The sequence below is a fragment of the Cinclus cinclus genome, chromosome 27 (genome assembly GCF_963662255.1).
Source record: "Cinclus cinclus chromosome 27, bCinCin1.1, whole genome shotgun sequence".
NCBI classification, from domain to species: domain Eukaryota; kingdom Metazoa; phylum Chordata; class Aves; order Passeriformes; family Cinclidae; genus Cinclus; species Cinclus cinclus.
In genome coordinates this window covers 6,687,765-6,711,633 of record NC_085072.1, presented here as the reverse complement: position 1 = coordinate 6,711,633, position 23,869 = coordinate 6,687,765, and the positions used below count along the sequence as shown (strand labels likewise).

The 23,869-nt window shown below is 47.2% G+C and overlaps 1 protein-coding gene across 6 annotated transcripts in view; it reads left to right on the top strand.

Moving 5' to 3' along the window:
* The window catches only part of PPP1R12B (protein phosphatase 1 regulatory subunit 12B), a 148,640-nt gene that overhangs the window by 98,606 nt on the left and 26,165 nt on the right, over positions 1-23,869 (top strand). The window contains exon 20 of one of the 6 annotated variants that reach the window (XM_062509643.1): positions 12,907-12,946. The exons of 3 other annotated variants lie outside the window; for them this stretch is intronic. In XM_062509643.1, the coding sequence (XP_062365627.1) occupies positions 12,907-12,939 (33 nt within the window). In that variant the 3' untranslated portion in view covers positions 12,940-12,946. Of the gene's footprint in view, positions 1-4,155; positions 4,731-12,906; positions 12,947-13,362; positions 13,465-23,869 lie in introns of those variants that run through there. 2 more of the 6 variants (XM_062509645.1, XM_062509648.1) reach the window with 2 other exon arrangements.

Here is a 23,869-nt window from a genome sequence, read left to right as displayed (position 1 = left end):
TGGACTGCTGTACTGGGAGCCCTGGGGGTCCCCAGTTGTTACTGCCCCTTTCCCAGTGTTGTGTGGCCAACCCAGGTCCTGTGGACTGTGTTTGGAAGCCAAGGAGGGCTCCAAGTCCTCCACTTGCAGGACTCACATTACCTAATATGGTAAGGTATGTCTGCAAGAGCTGAGCTGTTCTGCTGGGATACTAGGGAAAGTTGACCAGTAAAAGGAATAAAATAGGTGAACTTCTGGCCAGCTGATAAGAAACTGAAATCCTTTCAGTCCAGACAGTGCTGTATGGTGTTGTTCATCCTATGCTTCATTGCTGCTGGCCTAGAGTCCCTTCTGGGGATTAAGGATATGAGTATTTTCTCCTGGTTTTACCCTTGAATGTTTATTTCTAGCAGAGAATGTGGTGTGATGTGGGAGGGAAACCATCTGGCTCCTGTCCAAGGGCATGTAGGTGGCACCATGCGTCACTTGCATTGTATAGTTAAATTAGAGAGCATTTAATTCTGTGTAATGTAAGACTGGGAAAGATTGGCTCTCTTTAGTCCTGTTTATAAACAAATTGCTTTAATGGGCTGCATATGCTGCAAGGAAAGATTTTTAATATGTATAGCAGTATGAAATAGCAGCAAAGTGCTGCAGGAAGAAGCGTGAGCTGACGCTTTGCCATAGAGCTTGAATGTGGTGAAGAACATCCCCTGGATTCTCTGGGAGGCGGAGGGGGCAGACAGCAGAGAAATTAAAATGAATTCTGCAACTATTCCTACAAAAATGCTTCACATCTGCACAGAGGATTTGTCTTGTGAGTTCTCCAGCCTGATGTGCTTGTGTTGGTTTTTCTTAACCTCAATATGTGGAGAAGGGCATCAGCCTAGGTGATGCACTCCCTGTTGGTACAGCACTTCGCTCCTCAGCCTGGCTCTGAGCACCAGTTTACAGCTCTGGGAAAACATATTGCTTGTGCCTAAAGCCAAGTGACCCAAGTAGGTTATATGACTACTGAGTTACAGCTAAATGCCTTCAGGTGAATTCCTCTAACTCACCAAGTTGCTGTATTGGGAAGGTGTAATGTGAAGCAGTGATGGGGATGGGTAACACAAAAACAGCTAATATCCAATATTTGAGTGCTGGGAAGATGAAGCAAAACAGCCAGGCTCCAGGAGTGATTCCCAAGGTCACAAAGTCATAACTATTTAAGGTAACTTTATGCTTTAGCATCTAGTTTAGTAGATTGCCGTCAGACTTGTGGTGCAGTCTGAGGTGACTGATCTTTCTCAGTTGTCAGCAAGTCATTCCCCTGCAGCCATGGAGTTGGGGTTGGCCCTGCAGCAGCCACCCACAGCTCCCTTGGCTGCTGATGGCATTGCTGGGAGGCCTGTGCAGTCAGTTCAGATGATCCCAGTTCACCCCAGGGCTCCTTTTCCTCTGTACCCATGGCAGCTACTGCACAGGGTCTCGGGATTTTCTTGCTCTCTTCCCAGAAGGAGCTGGGAGCAGTGTGATGGATAGGGTGGCAGCAGGACCCATGACACATGACTCCCAGGAGATGGGAGTGCTCGCTTCAGGGTGAATGTTAGCCCAGACCCACTGGCCTGAGGTGGGCAGCATTGCTCCTGGATCATATCCCAGAGACAGAATAAATCTCACCATTGTTTTATGTCTATTTATGTTTGTATTTTTTGACTATTTTTGAAGGTTAACCTTGTATGGTTGTGTTTATACATGTAACAGAGCATCCCATCACATTTGTGGGAAACTGTCAAAATCTGTCTCCTTGTGACATGTTCAAAACTATGTAAAGGAGAAATATCTCTGACTGCTGAACTACTTGGAGCAGGTTCTGGGCCCCTCTGGGAGCTGATGATCATACCTCAGTGTCAGTCATCCAGTGGGCTGAGGGAGGATGTCTCTCCTGACGTGATTGAAGTCATTCTCCAAAAAAATCTGATCTGCTGAATTAAAATTCCTGCCTACAGCAGTAGATAACTGGGTGGGCCTTAATGGCTATGTTGTGGTGACACAGGTATCTGCCTTGGAGAAAAAGGGATTGGGGGCAGTGGGAGGGCACTGCAGCACATGGAATTGAGATATCATGCTCAGGCCCTGCTGTCTGGCCCTTCTCTCCAGTGTGAGAATCTCTATCCAGCTGTGGAGTCCTAGCAGAGGAAGGCTGGAACTGCTGGAATTGAGTCCAGAGGAGGCCATGGAGATGCTCTGAGGGCTGTAGCCCATCTGCTCTGGAGCCAGGCTGGGAGAGCTGGGGGTGTTCACCTGGAGAGGAGAAGGCTCCAGGGAGAGCTCAGGGCCCCTTCCAGTGCCTAAAGGGGCTCCAGGAGAGCTGGAGAGGGATTTTGGACAAGGCATGGCATGACAGGACAAGGGGAATGGTTTCCCACTGCCAGAGGGCAGCGTTAGATGGGATATTGGGAAATAATTGTTGACCATGAGGATAGTGAGGCCCTGGCACAGGGTGTCCAAAGCAGCTGTGGCTGCCCCTGGATCTCTGGCAGTGTCCAGACTGGATGGGGCTTGGAGCAGCCTGGGCTAGTGGAAGGTGTCCCTGCCATGGCAGGGGGTGGAACTAGTTGAGCTTTAAGGTCCCTTCCAACCCAAACCATTCCGTGAGTGCAGTGTTCTAGGGATGCTTCTCTCTGGCAAAGCTCCCATGAAGCTGACTGTCCTCATCTCCTATCATCCTGTGCAGGCTGGTGCTGTCACACATTTATGTATTAAATTATTTATCTCCCAGACGTGTCCAGAAGGAACAAAAAGCCAAAGCTGTGTTGCCTCATGGCTAGCAGAGAATTTAGGAGTAATCTAAATTTGTTTGGAAAACTGGATTCAAATTCTCTGGCAATAAAATAAAATTTGGAAACAACCACTGTAGAAAAAATTGTATGTTGCTGTGATGTGAGTGTGGTTGTTTGTCCCTTGTGTCTTTAAAAGGTCACTTTTTCTTCAGAGTTTGTATCCTCCCACATGCTTCTCTTCAGAAAAAGTCTCATGTTTGAAAAGTCATTGTTAGTTTTTTGCTCTTGGACATGGACTTCCCCTATGAAAAGTAACATTATTTGGCAGAAACTGCTTCATTGTTTGGTGTGTCAAGATGTTGAATCCTTAAGCTGCAAAACTCCTTCTGACAGGAATTTCCCACCTGCTCTACTTAATTTATACCTTACTGCTCATTATAGGGAACCTATAAGAAAGATGGAGAGGAGCTTCTTACAAGAGCATGTGGTGACAGGACAAGGTGAAACAGCTTCCCACTGTCAGATGAGAGGTTTAGATCAGGTATTTGGAAGAAATTCTCCCCTGTGAGGGTGGTGAGGCCCTGGCACAGGTTGCTCAGAGAAGCTGTGGCTACCCCATCCCTGGAAGTGTCCAAGGCCAGGCTGGACAGGGCTTGGAGCAGCCTGGGCTAGTGGAAGGTGTCCCTGCCCATGGTGGGGGTTGGAACTGGATGGGCTTTAAGGTCTCTTCAAACCCAGGCCATTTGTGACTCTGTAGTGGGTACCTACCAGGTACCCAGTGCTGGGCACTGTTGTAGGGTTTGAGTGGGTGTTTCATCATATAGGTTGACTTTTCATTGATCTTAGATTTCATCCTTGGCAGTGGACATAACCTTCTGCACCCCAACGTGCTGCTGGTGACAGATGATCAGAAATAGGCTTGAAGCACAGTTAGATGACAGTGTGTTGAAGTTACAGATTTGGCTGGCCAGTGGCACTGGAATATTGTTGTGTGTCAGCCATTCACATGCACCGCTGAGCTGATAGACAGGTTTTACAGCCATAGAGTGGCTGTGGTGGGCACAGAGAATCTGATGAATGTAGATAAAGAACAGAATGGATCATGACTGTTGTAAGGGCCCTGAGATACTTATTTCTCTACGTCAGATTTTGGAAAGTCCCTTAGCTTGAAATAGCTGTTTCCATCTCTTTTTTGTATGGCTGTTTGCTTTCTCAGCTTCCCTAACATGGCCTGTTCATAGCTGTGCAAATTGCTGTTGCATTCCTTCTTGTAAGAAACCTGGGTGGGAAGAGGAAACCTGTCAGGAAATGCTTGCTGAGTGCAACTGCCAGCTGGAAAAACGCTACTTTATCCTTCATGGCTGGAACTGAATGAAATTAATTGATTTTTTTTTTTTTTTTGCATAAGCAGTGCTCATACTGGACTTGTGAGTGAAAGGAGCAAAGCATTTCTGGATTTGCTGAAGCCTGTCCAGAGCCTCTCCTCCAACAGAGCTGGAGAAGAGTGTGGATCACAGTTCTGATGAGGACTGTCTGACTGAGCTTGGAAAGGGGCTCATCCTGGTGAAAAAGGAGGCTCAGGGGGGACCTTCTGGCTCTGCACAACTCCCTGACAGCAGGGCAGTCGGGAAGGGAGGTCGGGCTCTGCTCCAGGGAACAAGGACAGGACAAGAGGGAACAGCCTGTAGTTGAGACAGGGAAGGTTCTGGTTAGTTATTTGAAAAAATTTCTTCCCTGGAGGGTGGTCAGGCACTGGCACAGCTGCCCAGGGCAGTGGTGGAGTCACCATCCCTGGGAGTGTTCAAAAATATGTGGATGTGGCACTTGGGACATGGGTTAGTGGTGAACGTGGCAGTGGTGGGGGAGCAGTTGGGCTCAAAGATTTTCCAACAGTCCTTGATTTTGTGATTCTGTGATTTTATTGTCATTCTTTTTTTGAACAAAGTACAGCACTGAGTTCAGGAAAGAAGCCCCACTGTGAAAAGGCAGAGCCAGGTTTTGGGTGGATGTGAAGCAACCTCTCCATAGCCACCAGACCAATCTCTGGTTTACAGATCTGGCCAGGATTGTGACATGACAATAGGCAGTGCTGGAGTTGCCTCAGGGGTTGTCTCCATGGCTACATTTACAGCCTGAGTGGAATCCTGTCTGTGATCTTAGAGACATTTAAATTTTGCAAAGCTGCCACATCTGTCCCCTTCCAAAGGACCCTTTTGTAGTGCTGGTTTGTTGTTTCTGGTTATTGCCACTGTTGCCACTCGTTTCTGTAACCTCTCACTATCAGCCTGTGCCAGGAGAGGGTCAGGCAGGATATCAGGAAAGGTTCTTTCCCCAGAGGGTGCTGGGCACTGCCCAGGCTCCCCAGGGAATGGGCACAGCCCCGAGGCTGCCAGAGCTCCAGGAGAGTTTGGATAATGCTCCAGGGATGCACAGGGTGGGGTTTGGGGTGTCTGTGCAGGGGAGGGGTTGGACTGGAAGGTCCCTTTGGGTCACTTCCAGCTCAGGATATTCTGTGATTCTATGAAATAGAGTTCAATAGCACATTCAGAGAGGGAACGTGAAAATCTGTGGGCTCTCTCAGATACATTCTGCCTTTGATACTCCCAAACCATGGGTTTGTCTGCCCCCTCCAGGCCCTACCTCAGGTTCCCGGTGCCTTTGCTGTAGAAGTGCAGGTGTAGATTGGTTTACTGGGCTTGTCCTGAGCTTTATCTTCAAATGATGATGAACTCAAGACAGTTAAAGCATCTCCCTCTCTGCAGCCTTTACTTTAGATCCAGTTCTTCCTCTCTGAAGTTAGGGATGTCCCCAGAGGGGTCACTGAACAGTCCAGCTTCTCGTCCTGCTGTACCTGCTGGATTTGAGTGTCCAAGGCACCTTACCTTTTCTTCCAAAAACTCAACTCTGCTCCACGGAACTGCTGGAAGATGACTCTCCTGCATGCAGAATGGTGCACTTGCAGGTGCTAAAATGATATTTCCCTGCTTTTTGAACTGTCTTCACCCTTGCTTTTTATTACCTCTATTTATAAGAAAGGAAAAATAAAAAAACTCTGAAATTTTATATTTAAAATGTGCTATTCTCCGCCCCACTAAATGATCTGTTTGTGCTGCTTAGTGCTCATCCATGCCTAAAGCATGGTGCTTCCAGCTTTTTTGTGATGAATTTGGAGATGAGAATAAAAAGTGGGGAAAGAATAATGCTATAGATGCAGTTATAGACTCTCAGCTGCTCTGTGTGTGTCTGGGAGGAGAGGAAGACCCTTTCCTTCTATTCCCTATCTATGTGGCACTCCAGCAGATGTGCTCCTGGGAATCCTGGCCTGTGCTCTGCAGATAGAAGTGTTCTCTCCTCAGATTCAGATTCCATTTATGGGAAACTCCAGCATAGCCTGCACATCCCATTTACAGAACAGCTACTGCCTGATCATGTTGCTTTGCTCCAGTCCTGCAGTCCAGCATAACCCTGACTGCCTTCTGCAGTGCTAAATAAGCCCTGCAAGCTGTATTTGACCCTGGTAAAGCTTGAGGTTGATTTTAAAGTAATTTATTTATAGTAAGGTTTATATATCATGTACTGTTGCTGTATAGCAGCAGAAGTAGTAATAATATTAATAATTTTAATTAATACATCTTGAGATACAAAGTTCCATTAAATAAGTTAAATCAAATTCCCAGAAATACAAATTGTAGACTAGAGCACAAGTATGTTTTAATAACTTATTTTTACGGTAATAGGTGTTGGCCTTGTTACTGCTAAAGGAATTAATACATATGTGTTTATACAGCTATATACAGACCGTTCCTTGGCTGTTCTATACACCACTCCTTGGCTGTACTTTATAATTTCCATAATCCAGCAGCTCCTCAGCTGCCCATGACTATACCCCAGGAATAAAAATCTGTATTTTGGAGCCAGTTTTTAGTTCTCTCACTGTACAAAGAAATACTCAGTCAAAATTACCTGCTCAGGTTACCTAAAGTCATGAGAATGTGACTATTAATAAGCAGTGCAGAGGGTAAGAGTGGAGCTGAGTCACTACATTTTTTAGATCAAAAAAGGCCAATTAAATACAAAAAACAACCATCCAACCAACCAGTGCCATCAATCCCTGAACTGGAGTTTAGTCCTTCTCCTTCTCTGTAAGCATCCCCATAGCCAAAGCAGAAAATCCTTGTCAGGAAAAAAACTACAAAATCCACCCAGAACATAGAGTAGGTGAGAAGACTTGTGATCTTTTCCAGAATTTAATTACACTGTGATTCTCTGGGATCTGTGATCACTTTTGAAGAGGGGCTTTTGATCACATCCCCTGGGATAAGTGTGCTGCCGATACTAAATTTGCTCATTATGCACCAAGATGAGCAGTTTCCAGAACAAGCAGAATTTATTTGCAGAGAATGATGGGTGCAGTGAGAGCAGAAGGCTTGACAAGGCTCAGCCTTTTCTTTCCAGATGAATTCCTTTCCCAGTGTTTAGGGATAGGGATAGGGATAGGGATAGGGATAGGGATAGGGATAGGGATAGGGATAGGGATAGGGATAGGGATAGGGATAGGGATAGGGATAGGGATAGGGATAGGGATAGGGATAGGGATAGGGATAGGGATAGGGTAGGAACATTTTACTGCAAGATCCCATGTAAAGCAGTGACTGGTTCCCTGGTGCAGTGGCCCCCTGGCTGTAACCCTTGCTCTGCCTGTGGAGCCCTGTGTGTTAAACCAGGACTGTTCCTGGCTGTCAGAGCCACCCTCGGGCTGGTCACAGCTTGTCCTTTGCAGTTAACAACTCTTGGTCTGGTCTGGATGTAGTGGGAGACAAGTGTAAGGCAAGGAAAATCCTTTTCCAGGGCGGAAGCAGTGATACCATTAAGGATGCACAGAGAATGGCTGTTATTTTGGGCTGAAGTAACAACCAATATAGGACATCCTGTGGTACGCCCATGGCAGGATTATTTAACTCTGCCCACAATATAAACAGTGTTGCAAAGGGGAGGTGCAGGATTGTGACTCTATGGAATTCAGTTTTGTGGGAGAGTTCAGTGACATAAAAGCAGTGGGAAATGTAATTGTGACTCTGTTCTCTAGAACCCATGAGGGTAGTTTGATGGTAAATGCTTTTTTTTATGTTTAAACAGAGAGTCTGGCACAGGTTGCCCAGAGAAGCTGTGGCTGCCCCCTCCCTGGAAGTGTTCAAGGCCAGGCTGGAGCAATCTGGTGGAAGGTGACCCTGCCCAAGGCAGGACTTGGAACAAGATGAGCTTTAAGGTCTTTTCCAACCCAAACCATTCCAGGTTTCTCTTTTTTTTTTTTTTCTAGATATTTTATAGAAATACTTTATACCTAGAAGCATTGTTTTCTAGATGTATAATGACTTTGTAGCCTGACTCTTGGAAACAGCTGCCAGATTATTTTGTTTCGTTTCTCCAAAGAAGCGTCATGAGAATAAATGCAATTTTACAGTTGATTTAGGTGTTGTATAAAATTACAGATTTTAGTCATTCCTTGGACCAGCACATGACTTGACAGACAAACAGCACATTCTGCTCCTGCAGTGGGAAGCCCAGAAGGAGAAGATTGGGAAAATTTGTTTACTTGAACAGCAAACAGCTGGACTCTCTAGAAGGAGGTGCCAGCAGGTATCAGAAGTGTCTGGAGTCGCATGAAGTGATTATGGAGGTTCTCTGCTTCTCAAAGAAAAGTGAGCAAAGTGGACTCAGTGATAGGCTGGGGGGATTCAGCCTGGAGAAAAGAGGTTCAGGGGGAACCTTCTGGCTCTGCACAACTCCCTGACAGGAGCAGGCAGCCAGGCGGGAGTTGGGATTTGCTCCCAGGGAGCAGGGACAGGAGGAAAGCAAATGGCCTCAAGCTGTGCCAGAGGAGGTTCAGGTTGGATACTGGGGAAAATTTCTTCCTTGAAGGGCTGGTCTGGCCCTGTAGCAAACTGCCAAGGCCAATGTTGGAATCAGTATTCCTGAAAATGTTCAAAATATATGTGTGGATGTGGCACTTGGGGACATGGTTTAGCGGTGAACATGGCAGTGCTGGGGGAGTGGTTGGATTCAGTCTTTAAGGTCTTTTCCAGCCTTGGCAATTCCGTGACGGTTCCAAAGGAAAACATGAAACCTGTTGCCTGCATCCCCCTTTTCTGCTCTTCCAGTTGGGTTGTAATTCACAGGTAGCTGTGCCCCCCATTCTTGCATCACTTGGCCCAGCACAGGAGGGGGTCACAGCAAGGACTGTGCCACTGCTGAGACCCCATCCTCAAAGACTCAGTACCACAGTGCCATCTTAAACTGTTACTAGCCCTGAGGCCAGCTGGTAAGGAAGGCTCATCTGTGTGACTGATTTCTCCCACCCTCTAGATCAGTGTCCAAAGTGCCTGTTGGGAATGGTCCCTAGGAGTGCCCAGTGGTACCCAGAGGAGTCTTGGCTGACCAAGGACAGATGGTACCAGAGACCTTCCCCCTGCTCAGTGATCACAGGGTTGTGTGCTGGGACAGGGGGGTTCCTGGCTGTGATTCATTTAGCAGATGTAGGCACGGAGACCCAGGGGGAAGGTCACAGTGCCTAGAAGGTCCTGGTGCTGTGCAGGCCCAGTTTGTGTTTTCTGCCCCAGCTGACCCTGTGCAGCTGGAGGCACCATCGTGCTCCCTGGGAGATAGGGGAGGCTTGGCTACAGATGAAAGAACTCAGGTAGATGAGAAGGAGTTCGGTGAGCTATATGATAACCCTGGTGTGAAAAATGACAGCTAGGACTATCAAGAGATAGTTTTGGGATAATTTGTTCCAAAAATACCAGCTACTCTCATTCTTCAAATTGTATTAGAATTCTGGTCTCCCAAGAGGGCTTCTCCTCCCCTGCACTCAGGGAATGTGCCATGGGCTTGCATGACCCCTGAGCATCACTGCAGCTCTGGCTTTAACTCCCAGATTTGTTTCCCATTTTTGTCTGCTGCAGGTTGGAATGTTGCAGTGCTGCAACACAGAAAAAAGGGTGTATGTATTTTCCTCTCAAATATTTAGCTCCGGGTTTCATCCTATTTCTGGTACATCATTTTCATGCCTATGAGTTCTCCTGTCTAACTGATTTTGAAATCAGAGTACAAACACAGACGTCATCGCCAAAGGAAAGGAGAGGAGAGGACAGATATCTGAATGGAAAAGAAAGTAGCAGAATCTGCTGAGCTGGAAGGGACCCACAAGGACCATCAAGTCCAACCCCTGCCCAGGACACTCCAGTAATCTTACTCTGTGCATCCCTGAGAGCATTGTCAAAACACTCCTGGAGCTCTGGCCAACTTGGGGCTGTGCCCGTTCCCCGGAGAGCCTGGGCAGTGTCCAGCACCCTCTGGAGGAATAACCTGACCAGGTTTTGGGTAAAGGTGTATGAAGAGTGATCATAGTCAAGACCACAGCTCTAACTACAGGCATGCACTCTTTCATATAAATATGGGAAAGATACAACACTATAGTGTAGTTGTGCTGGTATAGTCCAAGGTGAGAAGAAACTTTAGGGTGATTTTCCCCAGAAATAGGCCACAGCATGAAGTCAACATTTGGACAGCCTCAGGGGATTGTGTGCAGTGGTTGTGGAAATGCTCATGGAAGATGATTTTTCTGCATGTCTTTCTGAAAGCTGTTTAAATATTCCTTAGTAAAGTACACAGCACCACAGCTAAAGCATGGACCAGCCTGGTTCTGACTAAGGAGTCTTGTGAATAGACAGGAACAGTCAGATCTAAACAATGACCTTGAATGTGACAGAGCTGAGGCTGTGAGGAATAGCAGCACTGTGAAGGAGAGTCATGTTTCATATTTCCACTGGGGACTACTTGAAAGTAAACTGTAGAAACCAGCAGGAAGAAACCCCTAAATCAGGCATTTGTTGGAATAATGACACACTGAAACCTGGTGTGTTTTGCCATATTGCATCTCTTGCTGCTCTCTGTGTCTTGGCCAATCAATCCTGGCCGATCCCCTTCTCTCTAAAATGAGTTACTGGCCACTAAGCTGTGTTAGTCAGTCTGTGTGAGATCTACACTGGGTACTAAATAATTAGTCTGGAGTGGCTCAGGCTGTATTTTGGATACGGGCTGGGAGTTCTGTACCAGAATGTTGATTTTGGAGCTTTCCTGCCCCTCCTCAGCAGAAACGTGACCTTGGAGGGATGTGAGAGTGGTTTATTTGGGACTGGATGGGATGGGAAGCCAAACACTGTAATTTAGAGCTGTGTAGCTCCGCCTTGGTGACTAAGCTGGGCTTTGTCAGCCCTGGAGCTGGGACTGGGACACTTCAGTGCACCACCGGCCAGTTTGCCCAGTTTCACTTACACTGTTTTGAAACTCCAGAAATTGAGACTGGTGCGAAAGGATCACCCTGTATGTAGGGTCTATAAATATGCATGTAAAGCATCTGAATTACCTTGTTGTACAGAAGAGTCAGACTCCAGGCACAGGGAGAGGTGTGTGATGAGTGCAGCAGATGGAGGCTGTAAAGATCAAGGTCCTGCCCCAGCCTCCTGGAGCAGCAGGGTGCCTGTCACTGCCTTCTTGTGTGTCTGGACTTTGTTTCCTTACCTTGAAAGGGGAATGCAGAGATATTACCAGGCAGAATTAGACCTCTCCAAATCCCTTTTCCCCTCTCCTGCAGTCAGTGGATGATTACTCCTGTCCTTTCTTGAGAAGTATAGAGAAACCTGATCTCACTGGAACTTTCTTAGAGCAGGAAAATCTGGCAGCCCCATCTCCTGCTCTGCCTGGTTACACAGTGATGCTGCTTTGCCCTTGGAAAGTGAAGATGCTGGATGGCAGGAGGAATTACTGTAGCTGCTATTCCAAGCCCCTTCCCCAAGCTCTGTGCCAATAAAATTACTCAGTTGCCAAGCAGGGTGCAAAAAGGGGCAAGATTTCAGAGCAACGCAGAGTGGGATAATACTCTTAAAATATTTTTATATAGATGCTATTCTGTGCTTCACAGAATAGTCTGAATTGGAAGAGACCTTAAAGCTCATCTCCCTCCACTCCACTGCCACAGGCAGGGACATCTTCCACTAGACCAGATAGTTCCAAGCCCCATCCAGCCTGGCCTTGTTTGGAAATGTTTGATATTAAGCAGATATGAAGCTGGAGCAGGATGCACACTGCTGATGCAGTGGCAGGACAGGCACCTGCTCTAAGTGACAGAGGGATTGGACTGGATGATCTCCAGAGGTGCCTTCCAACCCCAACCATTCTGTGATTCTCTGTGGTTCTGTGAGCTTGTTAGAGGCATTTTTCAAATGAACATCCTGTGTCTTATTTCAATGGGACATGAGTGACACGTGCTCACTTTTGCAGGGAGCCATCTTGCCACTTCCAGTGGGCTTGTCCAGAGCAGAACTTGGCAGAGAGCTGGAAGTCTGGGAGAGGTACATGCTCTCCACACCCTCTGTCCTTGCATCCCAGCTCCTCTCCCTCCTCCTGGATTCCAAATGCTCCCTTGAACCAGTGTACATTACACAAGCTCTGTGCTGCCCTTCCCCAGCCCAAACAGGCTTATGAGCAAACAACAAAAATCCTGTTGTGCTGCCCAAGTGTGTCCTCCCTTTCATGGCATGAGCTGCTCCATGGCCTTTAAATCATCTCTCTCTGTCACAGCCACGCATATGTTCTGGAATTTAGCCTCTGCAAAGTGCTGTCAGCTCACCTCCAATATCCCACTCATGGCCCACCAGGCCTCAGAAGCTTAGGAGGGATTTTCTCTTCTCCCCCTTTCCATTTTTTTTCATTTCTTTTTCTGCCCAAATCCCAAAATCAATCCCAAACCCAATTTGGCAGCCCAAATCCCAAGCTGAAAGTGAATCGCTGCTGCTGGCTGCCCTCCAGCATTCCTTTTGGAGCGAGTCAGGATCTGGAATGTCAGAATGTCAGAAGGCAGCAGAGAGAGGGAGGGAAGGGAGAAGCCTGTACGTGGGTAAGGGTGGCGGAAGGGGGAGGAGGAGGTGGAGGAGGAGGATGGAACAAAACCCAACTTCAGCTGGACTGCCCCTTTCCAAAGCAGCGTTTGTTCCTGATTTATGCTTTTGTGTTTCACTTAAAACTTGCAGCTCCATACAGCAAGGGCAGAGCTCACAGCCGTGCTCTGGAGTAAATCAGGGTTTGCTTTTCCTTTCCTTTTTTGTAGCTTTTTTTTGGCAAAAGCTTCGTGTCTAGATAAACCCAGCCAGTTTCCAGCTCTCTCCTTGAGCTGGGAGTTTGTGACTCCTGCAGTTCTGGGGAGAGGTTGATCCCTCTGGGCCTGTGGCACGCTCTGGATGAGAAGAAATGTCCTTTTGCGGAGAAGTCAGGACGGGGCCCGGGCAGTGAGGCTGGCACAGAGCAGCACCCGGAACTGGAGCACAGCAAGTCCTTGACACCTTCTCTGCTTCTGCTCGGACAAGAAACATTGTGGAGCCTCAGCACTTCCTGCAGCAGATTAATGCCTAAAATTATACACCCTAAACAGGAGAGTTTAATTACCAGAGTTGTGAATAGTTTAATTAGTTTGTTCTGACCTTGGAAGAAGGACCTGCCCAGCACCGTAGACCAACAGGAGAGCAAGATTGGTGTTGTTTCTCACAGACACCCAGCCCGCGAGGCCATGTCGTCCCTGTACACCAGGAGTAAGGAATATACTCGCAGCAGGAAGGCTCAGTCAGACTCTCCCCCATCCTCTCCTTCCCCGATCGCAAAGACACTCAGAGTAAGCAACTTTTTCCTTTCTGTATTACCCTGCTCAGCACATGCTCTGAGCAGAGCCCGGTGGTGGCGGTTTGTTGTCTTACCCTTGGAGACCTGTGGCTGTGGTTTCCTTTGGGAAGAGGATGGTTTAAATGAAACTTGGGATGGTGCCTCTGCAGCAACAGGTTTTAAGCAGCTGCCAGAGTCCCTGCACTGGGATTAGCTGTATTAGTGGTATAGGGAATTGCTGGCATGGTAGTTTCCCCCTGTCATGGAATGTGGCTCTCCCATAGCTGTTGCTGGATGGGTAAAAACGAGGCAGAACCTGACCAGCTTGTTAAACTGCACTTTTTCCATAAACACTTTGATATCGCTGGTGAAACAAGGTTTGTGTTCAGCTTTCACCCCTGAGGCTGAGCTGACCTGTGCTGTAGTTTAATAAATTTCAACACCACAAAAAAAATGAAGAAAACCACCTGTAGCAGGAGGCAAGTCAAGGTAGTTACCTGTACTCCCCAAACCAGAGCTGGTATCCTCCTCTCCCAAGGTGTTGGAAAGTTGGGAATGCTTCCCAGCAGTACTGCTAATAGCTCCAGAGTCATGGGTGAAGCTGTCACAAATTCTCTGGGTCTGAATTGTTGTACAGGCAGCTTCTTCACCATCACGAAATATTATCATGCTGTAGTCAAAGCCTGGAGGAATTAGTTTTTAACAGCCATGCTAATTTTAGATGGGAGTGATGCCTTGGGCTTTAGCTTTTACATTTTTCAGAATCTCTGCTGCTTAGTGTGTAACTCTAAAACTTCATATTAGGTGTTAGTAAGTTCTCTTCACAGGGTAGTTAGAAAAACATTTTCTTCCTAGCTAGAGAATCAAGGACAACTGGTACCCAAAAAGCAGAAACAATGGCGAGGGAAAGGGGGCAAGCTAGGGGGCTGAGACTTCATGTCCTGAGGCTGTGGTTGGACAGTTGACCCCAATACGTAGATGACCAAAACTCATAAAAGTGTAAAGACTTGTGACCAGGATCCATCGTGGATTTAATTTGGGTGTAGCCCCAGCCAGGCTTTGGCACTGCCCAAGGTGGATCCTTTCAATAAATACCTATTTTATTCCTTTTGCTCTGTCTAGTCTCTCTTCCAGGTCAGCCTTTCCAGGCATCAGGAGCATTTAATTAATTCCAGCACTGGTATTTGCTCAAATCAGATATGAATTGCCTGCTCTGTTGGAAGGGACAGATATTGGTCTGGAAAAAGTATTGCCTGAAATACTTTGAGTTTTAACCCAATGCTGTGGCATTAATGAAAGCAGTTCCTGACCTAGGGAACTTTCAGCCTTGAGGCTTCTGTGGCTGCTGGTTTCCCTGGGCTTTTAACTGTAATCAGGAGCAGGTTTCTTCCTTCTGCAGCTGGAGTGTCTTGGGGATCAGATAATATTTTGGGTTCAGATAATCTAAAACTATCCCATATGGGCTTGGATGGGTTGCCCTCATGAGTTTAACCACATTGCTTACCATTCCTCACTAAAGGGCTGCAGTATTGATCACCAGCCTCTTAACAGGTGGGGAACCATTCCAGCATGCTGGAAATGGTTTCATTTCTTTGAAACCCCAAGTTTTTAAGGCCAGACATGTTCAGACTGACTCATTTCTCCCTCTTATGCATCTGGGCACATGAGAGAGTGACAAACATCTCACAAGAGCCCTGAGCTGTGCCTAGGGCAGACTGACAGGAGGGGCTGGTTTCTCTGTCCAGAGCCATGGGGGGATTGTAGACTCCTGGGGTTCTATGGGTGCTGGGGAAGGTGGTGGAAACTCTCAGGTGGGTGGAGGTGGTGCTCGTTTCTCTGTCCATCACCGTAATGAGATTTGCAGGCTCCTGGGGAGCTGTGGGTGTTGGAGAAGGTGGTGGGAGTTCTTAGGTGGTTACAGAAAGGTGCCAGGTGGGAATGAGAGGGCCTGGAGAAGAGCGTCTTGTGGCAGTGAGGTTTTGATGAAAACCACCACTTGAGCATGGAAATCCTTGCAGTGGTCAGGCAGTGTCAGATGTGACTCCACAGCATCTGTAGGGAAAAAACAGTTGGAGAATGCAGCAGCATCGACTCAGTCGTGTAGGAAACAGGCCTGGTTCTATCTGGGTTATGGAAATAGCCCATGCCTTAAAAGGCTAATTAGGGAAGGATTGACTTCAGGCTAAAATAAGGATTTGAGTTAACTCTTTCTCCAAGACAACATAATTTTCCCACAAGCAAGAGAAATAAGGGAGTGTGGTTTACTCTGGGTTTGTTCCATGTGTTTATTCCTCCCCACCCACTCCCCCATGCTCACAGTAACAGGCTTGTGCCACAGGGAGCCACCACCCTTCATAAACCAGGTAGGAATCTTGGAGTCTTTTTCCATGCAGTCTGTTGATACCAGCAGAACTGTGGGCTCCAAACATTTCCAGGGTGTGAGCACACACAGGAGCCTCATACATGGTACATGCAGGGAGAAAACTCTTGGAGAACCAGGCAGGGCAAAGGAGGCATGACTTACCAAGGTGTCAGTGCCAAACAGCTGCATTAAATGTCATTTGCCAAGCAGTTTTCCGTGGCATTCCCTCTGCACTTGCACTGCTGCTTGGAATGCTCCTCCTTAGGAGTTAGGATAATATTGCCTGGGGTTTTTCTTCCTTTGATTGCTGGGAAGTCCCCAAGTGCACAGCTAAGGAAGGGGGACACTTTGTAGTGAAGTCATGCAGTCCATAAGTGAGAGAATGTCCCTGCACAGGAGCTTATGGTGACAGTGGGGTTTTGGTCCCTGTGCCAGGTCAGCACTGTCCCGTAGCTCTGGGATCTCCACAAACTAAAATACCCAAATCCTGTTAAACCCCCCAGGGTAAATGTTGCTTTAATGAGGATGTTCCTCAAAAGAGGAAACTGAAACCCCTTTGAAATCAATTCAGATCATCCCATTATTTGGCACAAGTTTCAAGTGTTTGGCAGTGGGTACCTTGTCATCATGTTTTGCACCACAGTGATTTAGCTTGAAATTTCTCCTCCTGAAAAAAATAATACTCACTTCCAAAAATGTAATGGGCATCCAATGGCATAAATCTGTTGTGTGCAGGTTTATTTAAGTAAATAAATGACAGGATTGGAAAGATGAGAGTGAAGTCAAGGACTGAATTTTTTTTTTTAATTCCTGTTACTGCTGGGCCAGTCATTTCTTCATGCACATGTAGTTTGTGTTTAGGCTTATCCATCTGTTTGTTGTGATGCTTTGTAACACTTGTGCTTCTCCACTGGCTATTGGTTAGGTGGGAAAACAAAAGTTAAGGAGAATGCATGTTCCTAACTAACTGCAGAGATTCCAGTTGCAGCTTCTTAGTTGTTTCTCACCTCTTTGTCAAACCTTACTCTTTTTTTATAAAGTGCTCCTTCTTGATTTGTTAACTGATACTTTTTGCTCTAAAAGAGACCATCAAAACTTAAAATTGTCATTGATGTGTGTAGGCTGTTGGTTCAGTAGTGGCTGCATCTGTGTGACTGCCATCATTTAGAATCTCAGGATGGTTTGGGTTGGAAGAAACCTTAAACCCCATCTTGTTCCATGGGCAGGGACACCTTCCATTAGCCCAGGTTGCTCCAAGCCCCATCCAACCTGGCCTTGGACACTTCCAGGGATGAGCTACAACTTCTCTGGGCAGTCTGTCACAGAGCCTTTCCACCCTCACAGCCAAAAATTCCTTCCCAATATCCCATCTAACCCTGCCCTCTGACAATGGGAAACCATTCCCTCTTGTTCTGTCACTCCAAGTCCTTGTCAAAGTCCCTCTCCAGCTCTCTTGGAGCCCCTTTAGGCACTGGAAGGGGCTCTAAAGTCTCCCCAGAGCCTTCTCTTCTCCAGGCTGCACACCCCCAGCTCTCCCAGCCTGGCTCCAGAGCAGAGTGGCTCCAGACCTTGGAGCAGTTCCGTGGCCTCCTCTGGACTTGCTCCAGCAGCTCCACATCCTTCCTGTGCTGGAAGCCCAGGGCTGGAGGCAGCTCTGCAGGTGGGGTCTCACCTGAGTGGGGCTTCTCATCCACCAACACCCCCATGTCCTTCTCCTCAGGGCTGCTCTCTGTCCATTCTCTGCCCAGCCCAGTTGTGAAGTAGCTGCTTGATGGTTGTTACTCACTCCTCAGGAGATCCTGTATAATTCTCCTTGTTCTGTCCATGTTCACACTTTCACTGCAAGGCTTTTCCCTCTGATGTTAGACTGCTCCCTCATTAAGCCACCATCAGAGTACACAACCTGAGCTTTCCAGCTGAACTTTTATCAGGAAGAGCTCAGCAATAAAGCTCTAAGTGTACGCAGTGATCTGCACTGATTCATTTTATTCTGCCTTTCTTTGGAGCATGTGAAGGAGCTGTGCTGGATGAAATATGGGATGCAGGAGCGTCACCTTTTATGGGCCATATGTTTTCACCAAGTCACTTGGTAGTAATATTTGAGTATAAAAAGCAGCAGTTCCCAAATCACTGTCTCTGTTAACGGCCCCCACATGGAGCCTGTGGTGCTCTGAGCAGGGCTCTGAGCACTGATTGCCATGGCAGCAAATGCACCAAGGCTGGCTACGGTCATGTGCACATGTACATGGGGAAGGCAAAGCAAATCTTACAGCAGAAAGGAAAGCTAATATACAAAAATGTGAGTGGCTGAGCTGCAGGTGCTCAGCATGCAGATCACACTGACGGGATTGGTGTTAATGTTTAATCCCAGAGTGATTTGGTTGGAAAGGACCTTAAAGCTCATCTCATCACACCCCACCATGGGGAGGGACACCTTCCACTAGCCCAGGTTGTTCCAAGCCCCATCTAGCCTGGCCTTGGATACTTCCAGGGATGGGGCAGGAAAAATTTCTTCCTGTTACCTGATCTAAATCTTTCCTCTCTTACTTTAAAACCATCCCCCACTTGTCCTGTCACTTGCCAATGTAAAATGTCAATGTCCCAGAGTGCTGGAAGGTCATTAGAAATGCCTGATAGGATTACAGCCTTCCTCGAGTTAGGAATATAAATGTGTCAGATAATCAGTTTTTGCTCTTTGGGGTTTTTGCAACAGGTTACATCTGTTTCAGATATTCCTAGTCACAGGTTTATTCTCACATGGGGTTTTCCTCTGTGAATCATTTGACTTGCTATACTGCCACTGCCAGTGTGTTAGTTAGAGAATAGAAAGTGTTACGAAAATATTTTTCCAGGAAGCTTTACATTTCTGGGTTTCCATTTAATGGCTTGGACCCATTTGGTTGTGATAAAAATGATGCTGCATAAATTGAAACGGGATCAAAAAAGTTGTTTCATTATAGTTTCTGTCTAATTTCTGGATTGCTGACTAGTTACGCAGTGTTTGTGGGAAATTATTCCCTTCTCTCCCAGCAGACAAAAAAAAAATTTGGGATACTGAAACTTAAACTTTCAGCAATTAATCTTTGTCTGTGTTCTCCAGCACCCTGCTTTGTTTTATCACTGGTTATTCCTCAAACATCATGTTTTTCAGATGGATATCGGGATGAAATCCTTCTACATTGTTTGGCCTTGGAGGTTTTTTTTGGGTTAGGTTTTTTTTGTTATTTTTTTTGTTGTTTGTTTGGTTTTGTTTTTTTTTTTTGGGGGGGGGGGGGGGGGTTGGGGTTTTCCTCTGTAAATGTCCATATCTGGAAGAATATTGGGAACTTGTGGTCATTCCCAGAGCACCACCCAGGAGATGTTCCGTGCTGTGATTCAGTAGTTGGATGATGCTTCTCCATCTGGATGTATAAACAAGATGGGTTAGGGCATGTGCTGTGACCTTTGGGCTGAACAGCTTCTGTCCCTGAGGCTGAAGTTCCTTGAGCTCTTCTCCCTCCGAACAGCAGAACTGATCCAAGCCAAAGCTGGACCAGGGAGTCTGTTAACTATTAAAATCTCTGAGTGGTCATGGATGATTTGGAGAGGACCTGATGTAACACTACAGCCTCATTTAAAGCCCCTGCTTGACCCTCAGCTGCCTGGTCAGAAGTGTTGCCTTTGGAGAATCTGGTTAAGCAGTTGGAGAGCAATCCCTTGGGACAGCTCAGACTTGAAACCATGGCTCCTTTGCAGGAGGTCACAAGGTCAGGGGCAGCTTGAGGTTCCATGAGAACAGGGAATAAGTTGGAACTGTAGAAGGAGGAAGAGAAAGACAATACCCTTAATTTGGGTCAGTTAATGGTACAGGCACAAAACCAGAGACAGAGAGGGGGAAGTGCTGCAGGATGAGAATGAGCAGCCACAGGAGTGATGGGGAGAGTGGGTGGAAATTGTGAGCAGCAAACAACTTCATCCTGCTGAGCTGGAAACCAGTGTCTGCTTCTCTGCAGGAGTCCACTAGAGTTCTGTTTTTCATAAAATGAACACAAACCCATCAAAAATATGGCTGGAAGAGAAACAGAGCCCAATTCATCCTTTTCCCTGTGTACTGGCAGCTGTGCTTGTGCTATTCATGGGAGGTGGTGCATAGAATCATGGAACCATTAAGGTTGGAAAAGCACTTTAAGATCAGTGAGTCCAAATATTAACCTAGCACTGCTGTGTGGGGATCATTCTCTTCTCCCAGGTAACAAGCAACAGGACAAGAGGAAATGGCCTCAAGTTGCACCAGGGGATATTGGATCAGGTTCTTCCCTGAAAAAGTGGTCAGTCACTGGCTCAGGCTGCCCTGAGCAGAGATGGAATCACCATTCCAGGACGTGTTCAAAAACATGTGGATGTGGCACCTGGGACATCACACCTGGGGACATGAATTCATGGTGAACATGGCAGTGCTGGGGTAATATTTGGACTTGATGGTCTTAGAGGGTTTTTCCAGTCTTCACAGTTCTGTGATTCCATGATTGCAGTCTCACTGCCATGTGCTGCCTTTGCCCACAGTGCTGTTGTGGGAAGGTAGCTGTTGGCTCAGGAGCTGTTCGCTGGATTTTGGAGTGAATCTCACACTGAGAAGCTGCTGGGTTGGCTGTTGGCAGCTCTCACCCTCACTGGTGGCTCAAGAGGTATTTAAGTCCCTAATGAAACACCTGAGAACATCCTGCCAGAGTTTTTGCAGGGCTGGAAAGGGGTTCCTGTAGACCTATGGCATTCTCATCTGGAAGGAATTTAGGAATAGAAATCTTTTCCTCTCATGTCACTTGGATGGTCGGGTTTTATTTCCACATCTCTAAAGAGTTTTGTCTAAGATCACGTTGCTTTGCAAAATTAAATTTTTCACCAATAAAATTTGATCCCTTAGAAAAGAAGGAAAAAAGAGCAACAAACCCTGAGTTTCAGAACAGCAAACCCTGAGTTTCAGAATTATGGCCTTTCCTAAATTAAAATACTGTCCAGCCTGATGTTTTACATGGTGAGTTTTATACCCAAGAGACAATGGAAATAAACTGCAGCTGCTGGAAAGCCCAAGGGCCATAAGAGAGTTTTGGAGCACAGAACCACAGGCTGGCCATGGCACAGACCAGCATCCTACTGTAACTTGTTTGGGATGGCAGAAGATGCGGCCATCAGTCTCTCACAGCCCTGGATGTTTATTTCTGATTAAATAGGTGCTGTTTATACTGAAAACAATGGGATCTGCTGCAGCCAGCTGCCAAAGCCGCTATTCCATCTTGGAGAAGCTTTTAATGTTATGCTTCAATAATAGTAATTTTCCTTAAGCAAAGTTTATTGATTTATAGTTTGAGAAAACATATTTCGCATCAGGCTTTGGGGAGTTGGAGGTTACATGGAGGTGGCTTGGCTGCACTGGATTATTAATCATATCCACAGGATTTTGAAATCCTTGCATTTGCACGATTGCAGGCTCGAGCTGGAAGCAGCACATCCCTCAGGCTGGTTGAGCTGAGGGGACGCTGCACAAACCACAGCTCTCAGGTCAGAGGAGCAGCTTTCTGAGGGAGGCAATGACCTCGAAATAACTCTGAAAAGCAGAGTTCAGCCAGACGTCTGAATTATTCTGCACCCACTGAAAAACTTAAACTTGATCCCAGCCATTCCTGACTGGAAGGACAAATATGGCTGGAGGGGAGCATGATTTGTACCCACCGGGGATGGTCTGAGGTGTCCCAGGCAGCCTCCTCCTGGCTTTTGTTCCTTCAAGCTAAGCTCTGGCTGCACCAGCTCCTGGAGGATTCCTGCCCTCAGCATCACCCTGCTCTGCCCTGGTGTGGCCTCACATCAAGTTTGTGGGGCAGTTTTGGGCACCTCAATACAAGAAGGATCTGAAGCTATTGGAGAGTGTCCAAAGAAGGGACATGGAAATAAGGAAGGGTCTGGAGGGGCCACACAAGGAGTGGCTGAGGGCACTTGGTCTGTTCGCCCTGGAGCCTGAGGTCAGACCCCACTGGGGGCTGCAGCTCCTCCCGAGGGCAGCTCCAATCTCTGCTCTCTGTGACAGGGACAGGACCTGAGGGAAGGGCTGCAGCTGTGTCAGGGAGGGTCAGGCTGGATATTGGGGAAAGGTTCTTCCCCAAGAGGGTGCTGGGCAGTGCCCAGGCTCCCCAGGGAGCAGGCATGCCCCGAGGCTGCCAGGGCTCTAGGAGAGCTTGGACACGGCTCTCAAGGATGTACAGGATGCGATTGTTGGGGATGTCAGTGCAGGGCCAGGAGGTGGGCTCAATCCTCACGGATCCCTTCCAGCTCAGAACTTTCCATGCTTCTGAGAGGGAGAGGTTGTCCTTTGGAGCATCAGCCTGGCCCAACACTGGAGCTCATGTAGGAGCAGCTGAGCTACGTAACTGCAGGAACTTAGTGACTTTTTCTTAAAGGAGGACTGAGCTGGAGCTGTACCCCTGGGTCTCATTACATGGTGGTTAATTAATTCTAGCCATTGATCAGGATTTCTCAGACAAAACACACCAAAATGAATTCCTTGACAACTCTCTTAAAATAGCGTACACTGTCATGAGACTGTCCAGTTTGAGATAAAGAAGCATGAAATGTTCCTAAAGCATTTATTTTTTTTCCTCTTTTTTTTCGTTGTTTGTTTTTTCTTTCTTTTTTCTTGAAAAAATGTAAATAGCAGGCAATTGTGCCTTCACTGGCTCCAACCTCAGCCACAGAATGCAATTGGAAGCAATTAGGGCAGTTTCTGCCTTGGCAAGAGCAGCAGCCAATCCCCCTTCTGGCACTGCAGTTCAGGGCTGCCTTTTATTGAGATCTTTTATGAGGAATTTGGTTTTAATTATTCATCACTGAGCTCCCAACAGCTGCAAAATTTTCTGGTTTTAAGGGAAGGCTTCTGTCCTCCATGGTCCGAGTACATTTTTAAAATAAGTCCTGGATGGTATTCTTGGCACAAGGCAGCATCCCAGCACTCTGGGTAGGTGGAGCCACGGCTGGTACCCAGCGTGCCTTTTCCCTGAGACTGACCAATGTCAGCACCTTGAGAATCTCTAGAAGTGTCCAAGGCCAGGTTGGACAGGGCTTGGAGCAACCTGGGATAGTGAAAGATGTCCCTGCCCATGGTAGGGGGTGGAATTAGATGAGCTGTAAGTTCCCTTCCAACCCAAACCATCCTTTGATTGCATCATTCGTGGTGCTCTTTGCCCTTTTTCTTGGGTCCCATCTCAGATCCTGATGATTTTCCAGGCCACCTGTGTTGGATCACCTCTGAGCTGGCAAAATGGGCTGAACCCTTCACCAGGTGGTGTCCTCCACCACCCAGCACTACCTGGACGTGCTGCCCACCATGAGATGGATGGAAGGGAAGGTGATGGGATCTCTCTGGTGAGAGCTCTAAGACCTGAGGATTACCAGAAGCTTGTGAGCATGGCTGCAAGTGCTCCATGCTTTTTAGTTTTGCTTTAGAAGTCACCCCCTTGGGTGTCTGGGCAGCAGCACCGGGGCTCAGCTCAGCTTCCGTGCTGGATTCCAAATCAGGACAGCCGCCTCCAGCCCTGCATGTTCTCCCCACCCCAACCCCTGCAGTGCTCTGACCCTGTTTAGATTATGGAAGGATAATTTCACAACTTGATGCTTCCCTGGCTCTTGATGTTTTTAGTTGAATTTTGATCCCAAGGGAAATAAAGGAATGTGGGCAAAACTGCAGTGCTGCTCCAAATTTGCCAGGGAAAGAAAAAAGCCTCCTGTGCATTTGTTGATAATGACTGGAGTGGATACAGCAGTTTCTCAGCATCCCCTCACAAACCCTAACAATTTCCTTCAGGAAAGTCAGGAAGGAAAAGACCCTTCCTGCACCAGCTCAGTCAAGTGCATGTGTGATGCCTCAGCTCCTCATTCACTCTCTTAGTTCCCAACTTCTCTTCCGGCAATAAAGGAAGAAGTTTTTGTCCTTCACCTTCTCACTCTGACCTTGGAATTTCCAGCTCTGGGATGGCATCTCTGAGCAAAGGACCTCCTCCCTCACTTACATGGGCAACACATGCTGCTGGAA